The 14,169-nt window shown below is 42.5% G+C and overlaps 1 protein-coding gene across 1 annotated transcript in view; it reads right to left on the minus strand.

The window, feature by feature from the left end:
* Nucleotides 1–575: 575 nt before the first annotated feature.
* Nucleotides 576–14,169, minus strand: part of RSAD2 (radical S-adenosyl methionine domain containing 2) — an 18,620-nt gene continuing 5,026 nt past the window's right edge. The window contains exons 2-6 of the mRNA XM_012639946.1: nt 12,628–12,789; nt 8,711–8,940; nt 5,730–5,879; nt 2,661–2,693; nt 576–946 (exon numbers count right to left, since the gene is read on the minus strand). Of these exons, the coding sequence (XP_012495400.1) occupies nt 782–946; nt 2,661–2,693; nt 5,730–5,879; nt 8,711–8,940; nt 12,628–12,789 (740 nt within the window). The 3' untranslated portion in view covers nt 576–781. The remainder of the gene's footprint in view (nt 947–2,660; nt 2,694–5,729; nt 5,880–8,710; nt 8,941–12,627; nt 12,790–14,169) is intronic.

Genomic DNA, 14,169 nt, shown 5'->3' on the forward strand with positions numbered 1-14,169 from the left:
ACCTTCACCCAACGGTCGCTGTGTTCTGGGGCAGCCACACTGTCTTACTCGTATTATCTCCTTCTAGGCGCTCACTGGAAACCGGCAAGATACTCATTTATTCTTGGAAACATCTGTTGACTATTTCTATCATCCTGTGTAAAAAGTCCGACATTGCAACGGTTTAAAGTCAGGAAAGGAAAAAGCATGACAACAAACAGAAATAATTGGAGGAGATATTCTGTAATGCTCCCAGATGTAAAAATTGGTATCTTGATATTGAGTAGAAAATATTGACTCAGTCAAATGAACAAAACTAGATAAAAATAGCTGCAAAACTGAAATATAAGAGTCACAGTAAGTATTACTCAGAAAATCAAATCCAAATCAAATATTGCCCCCAAAGATATCACTGGAGCTTATTTCTTACAAACACATCTTTGAACTTGATTTTAGGTCCTGTATACAGCTGACTTATCTAAGCTTTTTAGCTAACTCAAACTCAAAAACAGAAGTCCTTTCTCAATAACAGAAGTCCTATCAGAAGTCCTAACAGAAGTCCTATCTCAATAAGATAATAAACCAATTAAGTAAACTTAACCGTTTTGCATTATCTATGGATTTAAGTTATCCAAGTTATTTATGTGTTCAGTGACCACAGATAATCAGATGTGATGTGCAGCAGAAATCAGATTTCCAGCCGTTGAGAAATACCAACAGGACAGTATTGCCAACAATGGCAGCCACGCCAGGAGTTTTCTTTTCCCTGCTGGTGGGTTTAACTCTTGTTCCACTTTCAGCTTTACCAATCCAGCTTCAGATCTGCCTTGCTCCATACATACTTTCCTCCTCGCTTCAGAAACATCTTTTCATCAAATCCACTGAATTTTATAGCCTCTTCTACTCCAACATCCAGGATAGACTTGGAAGGATCCTTCCGTCCATTTTGGCAGTTCAGAAAGCGCATCTAGGAAATTCATGACAGACACGGGTGTGTTTCCATATAGTTAATCCTGTAAAGCTTAATTTAGGGTTTTAATTCAAGATAATGTTTGATATTCCAATCATGTAAACAAATGTTTTTTTGAAATCTGTGGCCAGATACTGAACTGATTGGATCCCATGTCTCTATTCAACCAACTCCAGTTCTAGTGGAAGAGGCTGATGTAGATGTATTAGCTCAATTAAGCACACAATAAACAGAATAATATACACCCTACATGAGGCACATGTTTCTCCAATGGAGGGAATAATCAGGAAGGGCTTCCCCTAAATGTTGACATCTGAATTATGTTTTGAAATTTTTAATCTGAAGGAACAGTATTATAAAAGCACAGAATCAGGAAATAGTATGATGTGTTTGGGAAACTGCAGGTAAATGATATTTCTGGAATAAAAACTCTGTGCATGAACATATAAGTGTAAATATTGACAAAAGCTTCTTTTAAGAAAGGGCGAGAGAATGATAAAGGAGAACGGAGGCAGACAGGCACCAGATTGAGAGGAGTCTTACATGTCCTGCTAAGGATCTCCGTTTTTATCTTATTCTATCCACTTTTGTTTGTTTTATCCTGTTCTATTTTACCTTGTAGACAGAAATGAGGTCTTCACACATCTTATGATTTACACTGAGTGTTTTCTGGGACCTCAAGTAATAATTATTGAAGCAAAATGTTACTAAATTGGCAAAGGCAAATTTCGGCTCAACTATGTTTATTCCAACTACGTGGAGACCAGACAGTTTGTTGAGGAACGCTGGTCAAAATCCCCAGCCAATCATTAGAATTTGCATCCCAAAAATAGTTTGAATTTTCCTCTACCTTGGACCCATAAACTGAACATTTTTGTTATCCTCTTTCCTCTTACGCTCCATAAAGAAAGCTCACATTAATAAGAAAAGAAATTGCTCTAAAGCATCATTGATTAACTTGAAAATAACAAAATACCAAAAGTCACAGTAATCATTTCTTAGAAAAACCAAACTCGATTTAAATATTGAACCCAAGGTTGTGGTTGGAGCTAATTTCTTAAAAACATGTCTTTGAATGAGATTGTTTATCCTCTGCTAGAAATATTGGCAAAGTTTATAAATCTAGGGAAAAAAAGAGGAAAGAGAAAAGTGATTTGCTTTTCAATTTGGAGAAGGGTGAGTTTTCCTTTTCCTTTGGAAGACAGCATGGGCAGGAATAATACCGGTGGTGTCTGGGGAGGAACCGGACTCTCGTTGCCAAGGCCAGGGCCTATCAGTCAGAGGATGAACCGGCTGCATCTGGGCTATTCACGATAATGTGAACTGTGGGTGACCTTCCTCCCAAGTAACCTGGGTGCCTGTGTTGGGACAACCCCCAGCCCACGACAGCACAACAGATGACACTGCTGTGTGTGATAATGGGTTCGATGTGACATTCATGGATGCACAGCCACATGGGAGACCACAGAGCAGGGTGGTTAGCGTAGACACAGGGACCTGGGCTCAAGTTTATACCTATGGAAGTGCGTAGCTCTGCGCCTGACACAGGAGAGTAAGGGTTCTGTCCTGTTAGTGGTAATCGCTGACAATAAGACTACGAAATGCTGGTTAAGGACAAATACGTACTAGATAGATAGGCTCATGCAACTCAACTCTGGCATTACCGCTTCATTAATTTTAAGTGATAATTTTATAACTCAGAAATACTCACATATTCATCCAGAATAAGGTAGGAGTCTTTCATCTGCAAAGGAGAAATCAAATATAAACTTAGTGTCAAGTGTGGGCTCACTTGTCCCCCTTACAGTGTTCGTGCCTTTGTGATTTATTATTCTGGACCCAACATTTCTCATCTCGCTTGAGGGCCTTTTGGTGTGTCCCTTACAAGGTCTGAGTGCATACAGCTTCCAACAGATTCCAGCAAGCCTGGACGCTCTGCCCTTTGCAGAAAGGGTCAAATGTCGGAACCTTCACCCTGAAGGCTTCTGACGATGGAATCCCAGGCAATTTCCCCGTTCCTTCACGCTGCGCGAGAGCCCTTTTCTTTATTACTCAGAATTCCCAGGGACTGTGTGCACCATGTATCTAATTTCCCCCTTTTCAACTGATAAAGCAAAGCTTTCCTTAATGCTGGTAGCTGGGAGGTTAAGGGGTGGCATTACTGAGGATTTTAGTGTTACTCTAACACTATGTATAGATAGTTATGCCTCCTGTGGGCATACATATACTTCCTATGGGTGGGTATACCTCCTAATGCCTACCCGTATAGGTAGAGTCAGTAAACATTTTTCTGTAAAGGACCAGAGAGGAAATATTCTCTGCTTTGCAGGCCACACAGTCTCTGTCACAAATAATCGACTCTGTTGTAGCCCAAAAGCCACCACAGCCAATGGGTGTGGCTGAGCTCCACTGAAACTTTATTTACAGGACCTGAAAATGGAATTTTACATAATGTTCACTGGTCACAGTATTATTCTTATTCTCTGCCATCAATTCTTAGCTTGTATCCTGTACTAAAACAGGCGACAGGCCAGATCTGTCCCTTGGGTCACAGCCTGCGCACTCCTGTGCAGGGTGAGGCGCCTTCCTGCTCTTGAAAGTCCGGAGGGGAAGTGGGGGGAAGGGCCCAGCACCGTGTGTGGGGAGCCGGTTCAAGCCCTGGGCCCGCCTCGGACCTACTGAGTCAGGGTCTGCCCCTTTATCAGATCCCAGGTGATTCGTGTACACACCAAAGTTTGGAACATACTGGCTGGAAGATTCCTGGGCTTTGGGGTCACCAAAATCCTGATTTTACAAGGATTTGTAAAGGATCTGATACAAGTCAGATCAATGAACACCTAAGACTCAGCCTTTTTTACGAGAGTTAATGGTCTCTTGTACAAAATGGACTCAACAATACTGCAGCAACATTTATTACAACTATCATGTTTTCTTTGATCTCATATTAACTACACAATTAAGACAGAGTTTTAAAAATCACATAAAATCGTCCATAGAGAGGAGCGGTTTTCCTCCTCTACTCCCTCTCTCTTCTTTTTGAAAGCCACCTGTCCCTTATTCCGGGATTTTCCTATTCATGCTCCCTTCAACGTTACCTTTGAAACTCTAGCCGTTTACTAAGACCCTCAGAAGTCTAAAGCATAAGGAATGAATTTCTGTTCTTGGGATTCCTAACATTATGCAAGCATATGGGGGAGAGATTTTTCTGCATGTGTATTTTTGGGTGGCAGATGGGAGAAGCTGTTTTTAAAATGTTTTCTTAAATAATAAAACTGATACCGATTTTACAAGTTTTTTGAGTCCAAAAAAGTTCTGAAGATAAATAAAAACTACCAGTAATTCTACTACTCCAAGATAACCACAGGGATACACAAAGATGCATCTTTTCATCCATTAGGATTAAACTTCAGCTTAATTTTGCATACTATTTATCATCTGTAACTAATATCATCTGCACCTAATATTTTATTAGGAGAATTTATCCTTGTCACATACTTAGTAGTCTTTGAAATGTGCTGTATAGGTGGTATAACATTTCATTCTGTGCACAGAAAGATTTACCTCTTCTCTATATGCTAAATGTTAGGCTATCTTTAATTTTTGCTATTATTCTTAACATTGCATAACATGCCTGTACATAAATATTTCTCTGCATCTCTGAGTATTTCTTATATTTTAAGGTGGGATTTCTGAATCAAAATATGTGAGCATTTTAAAGATTATTACCGTAAGTTACCCATTTGCTTTCTAGGACAGCTGCAGTGATTCGTCCTCTAACTAACAATAGAAATCTGCCTCTCTTATTGCATCTTCATGCTTTGTATTTTAACTTGTATTTATCTGAATACTGATAATATCGATATCAAACACTCTTAAAATGCTTATTCACTATTTTTCTTCTGTAAATTTTCTGTTTAGGCTCATTGCCTGTGTTTTGTGTGTGTGTGTGTTTGTTAATAGATTCTTATTGATTTAAAGAACTTTTTATATATAATACTTTATTTTATATCGTTCAGTATATCATGTTAGCATATTCCACTTTTAATTTTTATAATGTGTGACATATATTTTTAATTTTTATGTATTCAAATGTATCATTCATGATTTAAATTTTTTCCATATCATGCATTAACAAGGAGGTTCCTCTACTATGGCAGGAAGAACAAAGAATTTTTTTTCTTTAGCTTCTGAGAAAACATCAATTAATTACTCTGTCTTTAGTAATACCTGGAAGCTTCATAGTGTAGACATACTTTGGCCATCCCTGTTTAATCTATGTATGAAATTGGCACTAATAGGATGTATCTAGTTTAATGATATTAGAAAACTAAAGAATTGATGAAAACGTTTCTTCTACCTTCTAGCCAACATTTAAAATTATCCAAAAAGATTATTAAAATAAATAATGTGATGGTGTTGATATAAATGCAGTAGCATGCATTAGTTTCTTCTATGTTTAGGGACTATGTCATATATGAATGACATGTATAAAGCTTATACATATATGAATCCTATATTGAGATGAGATATGATTCTAGATACAATCATATCTTCTGCAAGGTACCATTCCATGCATTTGTGGACAGGGGAACGAAGCTCATTACGGAACCCACAGCCGGGAGGTGGGCCTCGTCCCCACCGCCCTGAGACAGCACCCCTCCCATTCTTCACACGGAGCCTCTCATGCAACAGTGAGCCAAGCCCTTAGCTGAGAGACCGCCCCGTCTGAAATCACTCTGACTGCGTGATAGTAAACAAAACCGCTTTTGCTTTATACAACCTTCTGGTTAGATTCGGGCACCAAACAGGACACTTCTTTGTGGCGTTCTAAGAATCCTTCAAATTCTTCATCACTGATGACAAATCTTTCCGCTTCTCTTAAGGCATCTTCTCCAGTATTCTCACCCTCAATTAAGAGACACTGGAACACCTGAAAGGCAGGGGTGGAATTTGCTCGGTAAAGAGTCTCCATCGTTTCTTCCCCCAAACCTGACTTCTCCCTGATCCAAGTGTCATCCCTTCTCAGCAAAGAAAATGCTCAGAACTAAGAAACATTCTACAAAGACACTACTTTGGAGAAATAAGCCAGCCCTGAAATTTAGAAATATAGTGTTAGAAGCACAACCATTTTTAAAATATAAACTTTCAAAACCTGGTCTTATAATCTAATATTTTCAGACTACAAAAGGATGAATGTTTATTAAAGGAAATACGAACTATAAAAAAGCATCAAAAAATAAACAAGTCATTCGTAATCTCCAAACCAAGAAAATTATATTTTAAATATTTTGTTGTTTCTGCTGATTTTTAATAAATCCTCACTAAAGCCTCTGGAGTATATTTGTTTTTCACGTAATATATAAGTGTTTTCCAAAGCTGCTAATATTCTTTTCAACACTCTTTTAAGTAAATAAATTAGTGTGTGAAGGTGTGTAATGCATTATTCCATCAGAAATAATCTCATTGTTTGAAGAGATAAACTCAGTCCCAGGAAAGACAAACAAGGAAGTGACTTGTCCAAGGTGACAAGGGGTGACATGGCCAGAACAGAGCCCAGGTCTAGAGGGTTTTCCTGGAAAGCGTTATTCTACATAGAGTTCAATTAATGTCGTCTTCTGAACTGCTCTGATGCCATTGTAGTCAGATTAGCATGAACTTTAAAATGCCTTTGATCTCGCCTTCTCTGCCCACTGTTTATTTCTCCCTTCTGAACTCCCCAGTCCCTGGACACCTGCCTCCCGGCCCTGGTCCCAGGCCGTCTTTGCTGTTTGCTGTCGTGGTGTCTTCCTCAATGGACAGCCAGTGCCTTGGGCGGAGCCGGCACTCATCCCTGCACCCATGTCTTGCAGGGCCAAGCTCAGGGTGAGGTGGGTGGCAGGGAGGGAGCACCCGGCTAGAGTGGAGTGGGGAGAAAACCAGGCCGCAGGAGCTGGAAGTGAGGTGGACAGGGACGGGACGGTAGACGGGGCTGTTGCTGCTGGAGCAAGCCTGCGGGCAGCCCCAAGCCCCCCGCTGACCGGCCCACCCGCCTGTTCAGTGCTGCTGTTCCCAGCCTGCCGGTGGGGGGACCGCGCCTGCAGCCCACAGCGCCTGGGCGGGGGGCAGCCTCAGGTACCGGGTTCCGGGCCACACGAATGGTTGAACTAAGAGCAGACACCTGGTCTGGGGGCATCAATTTACAGCAGTTGACAGACGTGAGCGCTCTGGTGAGGAAACGGTCCCCAAACAGGCGAGCAAACTCTGCCCCAACACAGGAGTCGGGATCTTGAAATGTCAAGTCTGGAGGAAGCAGGCAAATAGGGAGGCTGAGCAGGAGTCACAGGATAATGTGTGTGTATATATATATATCTATCTGTATATAAATCTGAAAAAAGGATGGCAGAAGAGAAGAATGAGGACAACAGTAACAGCAAGGAAAGAGGCTCAGAGACGAGAGAGTAGAGAGAGTCCAAGGGGCAGATCAGTGTCCCGAAGCTGAGCCCTCTATCCCCGCCTCGGAGCACAGTCCCTGCTCTTCCACCATCCTTCTTTCTTGAGCTTTATCTAGCTCCTTCCAGGCCTGGGAGTGGGGCTGGTATTTCAGCTTGCTTATAGGTGTAACTCAAAGTTCAAGTTCAACCTGCCTATTTAAACGTTTTAAAAGCAGCTTCCCTTAAGCCATTTGCACATATCAGGAAAATAACACAACATCCCTTCCCATCTACCTGACGTGGGAGTGAAACTAGCAGCCTTGAAAGAAAAGCTTCCCTGTGTGGCGTGGGCTCTAGCCTGACATGACCTTCTGCCTCGGGCCTTCCCCACCTGTGGGAATTCGTTCCATCTTTCAGAGTACAGCCAAATGCCACCTCTTACATGAAGCCTTCCAGGTAAGCTTGGCTTGTTTTGCCTTTCCATGTTCTCCTAGCACGTGTAGCTTTATAGTCCATGAGTTTTCCTGCATCTCTTTTCCATGCTAGAGCCAAATTCAACATCTCGTCTTTAGCTGCTTCCACCCTGGAGTCCAGACACCGATGCGGATAGCTACGCGATCACCAGGGCAACGTGCTGGAAACACACACTTGCGCAAGCGCACCCCGCTAAGCCTGCCTTGACCACACATCCTGCTTCAGGACGGTGGATGGGGGTGAGGTCCAAGAAGCTGCTTTTTAAACAGCTGCCCTGAGTTGATTCTGATAAATAGCCAAGTGTAGAAAACTTGAACTCACAGTAATTTATCTGGAAGTATCTGCACGTTGTGGTTGCTATAATCTGTTGAGTACGCTTGTGTGTGTGGACCTCGGACTTTTAGTAGCCGATAGCAAGACTAGCCCTAAAGCATGAATCTGGGAATAAAGGCACTATTTTGTTACAACTTGGGAATGACTTTACCGCTAATATCTTCTAATAATTCAATGGAAACTTAGTAGCATCGGAACTGATAAAGCGCCCGTATCCACCCATACATAAGCTGAACGTTTTAAGACGAAGTTTAGGCTTTCTATGGACATATTCTTCAGAACATCTCCGAGCACTTGGCGTATCTTTTGACCTTTATCCTCACAACATCGCATAAGAGCATCAGTTCCAGCTTTCAGAAAGGAAATCGGGGCATGAAAAGTATGATTGTAACTGTACCAGAGCTGAGAGACCAGAGCCCGGTCTGCGGCTGGCTCCGTGGGATCACAGCTCCCCTGTATCGGTATTGCTTTCAGGTTTCATTGAGAAAGGCTCTCCTGAATGTTTTCTTAATTCAAATCAGCAAAAGCGACCTTGTGAACTTACTTTCCAGCGGACGGGGCTTAGCGCTTCGATCTGCTCGTTCATGTCCTCGTCCACGTTGAATCGGTTAATGACAGAATTTATCTTGAAAGCGACTCTATAATCCCTGCACCACGTTCTCAGTTTCTGAAGATTTTCCACGTGGTTCTTCTTTCCTTGGCCACGGCCAATCAGGACATTGACTTGCTCGTCGAAGCTGTCGCAGGAGATGGCGAGAATGTCCAAGTATTCACCTGGGGGAACAAGACCACCTTCAAACGTTTCTATCCCAGGACCCTTCAGGCCACTCATCTCTCTGTATGATAAACTATATCTTGCTTGCATCTGTGTTTTAATTTTTTTTTTTCTTTTTTTTTGAGACAGAGTCTCACTGTGTTGCCCGGGCTAGAGTGCCGTGGCGTCAGCCTAGCTCACAGCAACCTCACACTCCTGGGCTCAAGCGATCCTCCTGCCTCAGCCTCCCGAGTAGCTGGGACTACAGGCATGCGCCACCATGCCCGGCTAATTTTTTCTATATATTTTTAGTTGTCCAATTAATTTCTTTCTATTTTTAGTAGAGACGGGGTCTCACTCTTGCTCAGGCTGGTTTCGAACTCCTGAGCTCAAACAATCCACCCGCCTCGGCCTCCCAGAGAGCTAGCATTACAGGCGTGAGCCACCGCGCCCAGCCTATGTTTTAATTTTTAAAAGGACACTTTCCCTCATACGCACAAAACTCACTGAGGTACGAATTATGCTTTGTTCTTGTGTCAAATAATCTTGAAAAACATATACACGTAATATAATGATGGAGACACTCATATTCGATTGTTATAAAACTCTGCATTTGTGTGAGCACTTGATATATCTAGATGGGATTTTCCATTTATTCCTGCACCGAAATCGTATAATCTCTGAGGCAGGTAGACATATTTGGAGGCCTCTGGATTTATCTATGAACAAGTATAGATTCACTTCTCCTTTTTCCCACCGCACAGGTAACATTGCTCTCTAGATGACCCCCAATATTTTTGCCACATTCATTAGCTTCTCCCTGACATCGCTTGTATGTTTGATTTGTGATCTGAACAGTATGACGTAGACCCTGAGCTGTGTCAGGTGCGACCGTGTTAGGTGCTCAGGCAACCAGGATAAAGGGAAGCCCGCGCAGGAGCCAGAGGAGCTGGGCCGGCCCCTGCCTGGAACACAGCCGCTGAAGAGCTGGGACAGCCTGTCAGTCCTGCAGCACAGAAAGAGTTGAGAATTACCTTTGCTTTGCTTTCTCCTTTGCTGCCTCCTGTAGCACGAGTTCCTTCTCTGCCTTTCTTATTCCTCCTCTGCTTCCCTCTCCGTGGCTCAGTTATTTTTTGTACTTAAGTCTGAGTTTTCCTAGTTGTTGTGACTTTTTAGAGTTGACTCTTTTTCCTTAAAATTAGTTTCAAATTATAGAAGCTAGGGGTTCCAAAAACTCTTTAAGCAACTGTTCTCAAAATAGTGATTTTAACTCCTATTTTGGGGGCTAATTTTGTTTTACCCATGTGGAACTTAGGCCCCCAAGTATCCAGCACAAACCAGACCCAGAATAAGGCAATTGTCTTTTATTTAACACAACTCGAAAAGCTCTAAAAATTGAACTCAAATTAAATTCTTAATGGCATATCATATTAGGAAGGGAAACTAACTAAAACATGGTCTCTAACCAACTCCCCCCCTAAATTGTTCAAAACTTAAAGTATAGAGAATTGCCAGCTATAGTAAAGCCTCACCTAGCTGATGGCCAAGTCAGCTGAGAATCTCTAAGTCCATTGCTATATTCTGCCACCTCCCCAACTTTTGCCGTCTCTCTATAATATCCCCCCCTAACTTTCTCTGCTTTTCTTGTCAAAGCTCTTGTGAAGAAAGATTTAAAGGAGCAGATCTATTTTTTCAGTCCTTGCGTCTTTCCAGGAGAGCCTGGAACCATGATGGAATCTTTGGCCAACCCTGCACACGTGGCTGCTGCAATATGTTGTATGTTGCTGATTGGATGTGTGTAAGTAAGCCTGGAGCAATGGCGCAGGTTGAATAGACTTGTCAAGACTTGTCAGGATTGTTTAGTAAGATTCACGATGTTCTTGGTGGCATTGTTGGGGGTTCTGAGTTTCAGTTCCATGGCTGGTTACATAGCAGTGTGTGCTTAAGTGACCAGCTCTGCATAAAAGTCTGGGACCCTAAGACTCAAACAAGCCTTCCTGTACAAAGACATTCCAAATGTGTGCCTGTAATTCAGTGCTAGAGAGAAAGTACAACTTGTGTGGCCCCAGAAGGGAAAGGACTCAGAAGCCTCTGTGTGACCTCTCTGGACCCTGGTCTCCCTGCTGCTGTGTTTGCTCTGGTACCTTTGCTCTAATAACCCCCGGCCATGAGTATAGCTGGCTATTGAATGCTGGGCATCCTTCTAGCAAATACCAAACTTGGAGAGGAGGTGGGGGCTCTGAAACAGGTGTCTTCATCCACTCAAGCACACAGACCCATTCTTGGCCTGTTAAACCACAGATGGAAAATCCGTGGCTTTGGTATGGACCAGATAGTCGTGTGTATATATATATATATATATATATATACATACACATTTTGTTTGTGCCCCAAAACATCTAAAAACATTTCAAATTATTTGCAAATATTTGTAATGGGAGATTTAACATAGAATATAGATTTTTGACGTATCTTTAATAATTTGAGGATCTGGAAAATCCCCATATTGCACGAAAATCAATGAAAGCTCACAGCTGGCTGTCCACTTGTCCAGTAGGAACAGGGCACACTGCTTCCCATTCTCCAGTCTTCACACTTTCCTACTGTCTCTCCGCCACGGACGTGGGTTTTCTTATCTACTTCCAGATTGGCCAGTTCACACCAACTTCCCCACAGGAGCACGTGGGCATTTGCCCCTGAAGTGCAGCGATGCTCCTGTCTCTCCTCGCACGCCACTCGGACACCCACGGATAGCCCATCCTGGAGGCTGTCTCAGGCCACACCCAGAACATGCCAGCAGTGAGTCTCTGGGCACACTCCTCCCTCAACTCTGTTTCTTGTCCCTCTGAGTCTGGTTCCCAAAGCTCACTTCGACTCTCTAAACCCCTGTTTTGTTAGGTGACCCCTTGGTTTTCACACACTGCCCTGCAGTCCTTCTGATTCTCCTAGGGCTGAAACTTTGAATCTTCTCTTCCTGCTTAACCTTCGTCAGGTAGACTCTCCTGGCCACATGCACATGTCCATGCCACCATCTCACGTGGGGTATTCCTGTCTGCACCCTCAGCAGACCACAGATGCAGCTTCCCTTGGAATGGTTTCGAGGCTCAAACCGCTCATGTGAAGCAGGAATAGAGAATTGTACTGTAAGGGGTAGCTTATAACCGTCACCTAAAATGACAGTAGGTAGGAATAAGCTAACATTTTCAAGTGCTCACTGAATTCCAGGTGCTGCTCTAAGGACATTACATGTATGTAACCTACCTGTACGTACTCTCAGCTATCTCAGGATGCAGTGGTTCTTACTCCTGGCTACACAGTACAATACCTTGGAGCTCCCACATTAGCCAATGGATCTAGTCCAGTCCCAACAGAGGTATCGTATTACAAAGCTGTAAAATGTGTTAATCGTCCCCGCTAGTAGCTAAACTAAGGCCACAGGTCTTACACCTGCTAAACTGAAATGTGCGGGGTGATCACTCGCTGATATTTTGTTATCTACTTTCCGAACTTGTTCACTTAGAGCCCCACAGAACTGAAACTGCCATGGCACCAGGCACAGCTTGAAAAGCAATTAGAATAAGTGAGACTTGTTTTTCCTCCCCTCCAGTTCCCTAGGAGGTCTGGCGTAAAGCCCAGGATGGAAGGAAATAAATATAGGAACCACGGTAGCAGTAGCACTAACTCCAGCGCGCTCCACAGAAGCTCACCGTAATTCCGGAACCACCTCTCCCGGATTAGGCTCCCGTTGCTCACGATGCTCACGCTCGGCAGCCGGAGCTCCTGTTTGCAGAACTTCACCAGCTGGCCCAGGTACTCTCCCCGGTCCTGAATGAACGGCTCTCCACCTGAAAAGTTGATCTTCTCCATACCTGGCAGAGGGAAAACATGGATTTTTCTACTTCATAAATATCCATTATTATTTTAATGGCAAAAGTAGTATTTATTCAATGTCAAAAAAATGAAATAAAAATTTCTCATTATCCTTCCCTGCCCTAACCCTAGTCCCTAACATCAATTTCACCCAGTGGGAATGACCAGGTGTTTAATTCAGGGTCTAACCAGGAAAGAAAGTCACTTAAATTTTTGTGTGTGTGTGTTGTGTGTTCTACTTTAAAATAGATGTACATGAATGTAGGGAATTGGTTATACAGATGAACAGAATAGCTTAGAACCAAAGAGTACAATGAGGCACCACAGAGATTTGCAAAGCACAAAACCCCTATGCCCCAGTCTCCCAGCCTGGGCGTAATAAGGCACATCATTTCAGGTTTCTCTGCCCCTCTCCTTGCCCGGGTGCCTAATGCCCTGGATTCTCTGCCCTCCTCTCTCTTGAGTTACTCTCTTACTTTGGAAAATTCTTTTACAAACCCCTTGAGAAAAATATAAAATATGAATTAAAATTAAAGACTTGTATGTTTCAAAAATGCATTTGTAATTTGGCCAGGTGTAATATTCTTGGTGAAACCATTTTTCACTCAGAATTTTAAAGGCATATCTTCTTGTCTCTCAGGTTTTCATGTTATTGTTCAGAAGTCTAACAGTCTCATCTGTCATTCTTGGTAAGTAGATGGCTTTCCACTCTCCAGAAGCTTTCTTCCTAGTGTTTTGAAATTTCAAGACAATGAGCCTTAGGAACCTCTCTATGTTTGGCCACTCAGAAGGACCTCAACCTAAAACTTTTTCCATTTGTTTGACAATTCCCACCTCTTGTCAATTTTTACTTTTCTTTCTTTCTGGAAATTCTATTACTGACATGTTGGAGTTCCTAGATTTAACTACTATTTTTATATCATTTTCCTTCCTGTTGTCTATCCTGTCCCTTTGGTCTCATTTTTCTAAGACTTTACCTTCTAGTTTTTCTATTAAAATTTTAATTTTGGAAACATCATTTTTAGTTACCTAGATGCTGCCATATTATTCTACTCTTGTTTCATATGTATAATTCTTTCTCTTATTTCTTTGCAATTACTAATTATAGATTTTTTGGAAGTTTTCTTCTTCTTCCTGTATCTTCTCTGTTTATTTGCTTTGGTGTCTGCCTTTTCTCTCGGTGTTTTTGTTTGCCCATTCGTATTCGACTGAGGCACAAAACACGTAAGGAACTTCTGTGATGAAGGGAGGGGCTGGGCAAAGGGAGCTTTCGCTGCTTGAGCGTGAACAGCTTTATCTATTGGACCGTGATGCCTCACGCGCCTGTCTGCCTGCATTTCAGGAGCACCGGGTCTCCCCGCCCACCGGGCAGACTGGCA

The sequence above is a fragment of the Propithecus coquereli genome, unplaced genomic scaffold (assembly GCF_000956105.1).
Source record: "Propithecus coquereli isolate 6110/MARCELLA unplaced genomic scaffold, Pcoq_1.0 Scaffold145, whole genome shotgun sequence".
Taxonomy (NCBI): Eukaryota; Metazoa; Chordata; class Mammalia; order Primates; family Indriidae; genus Propithecus; species Propithecus coquereli.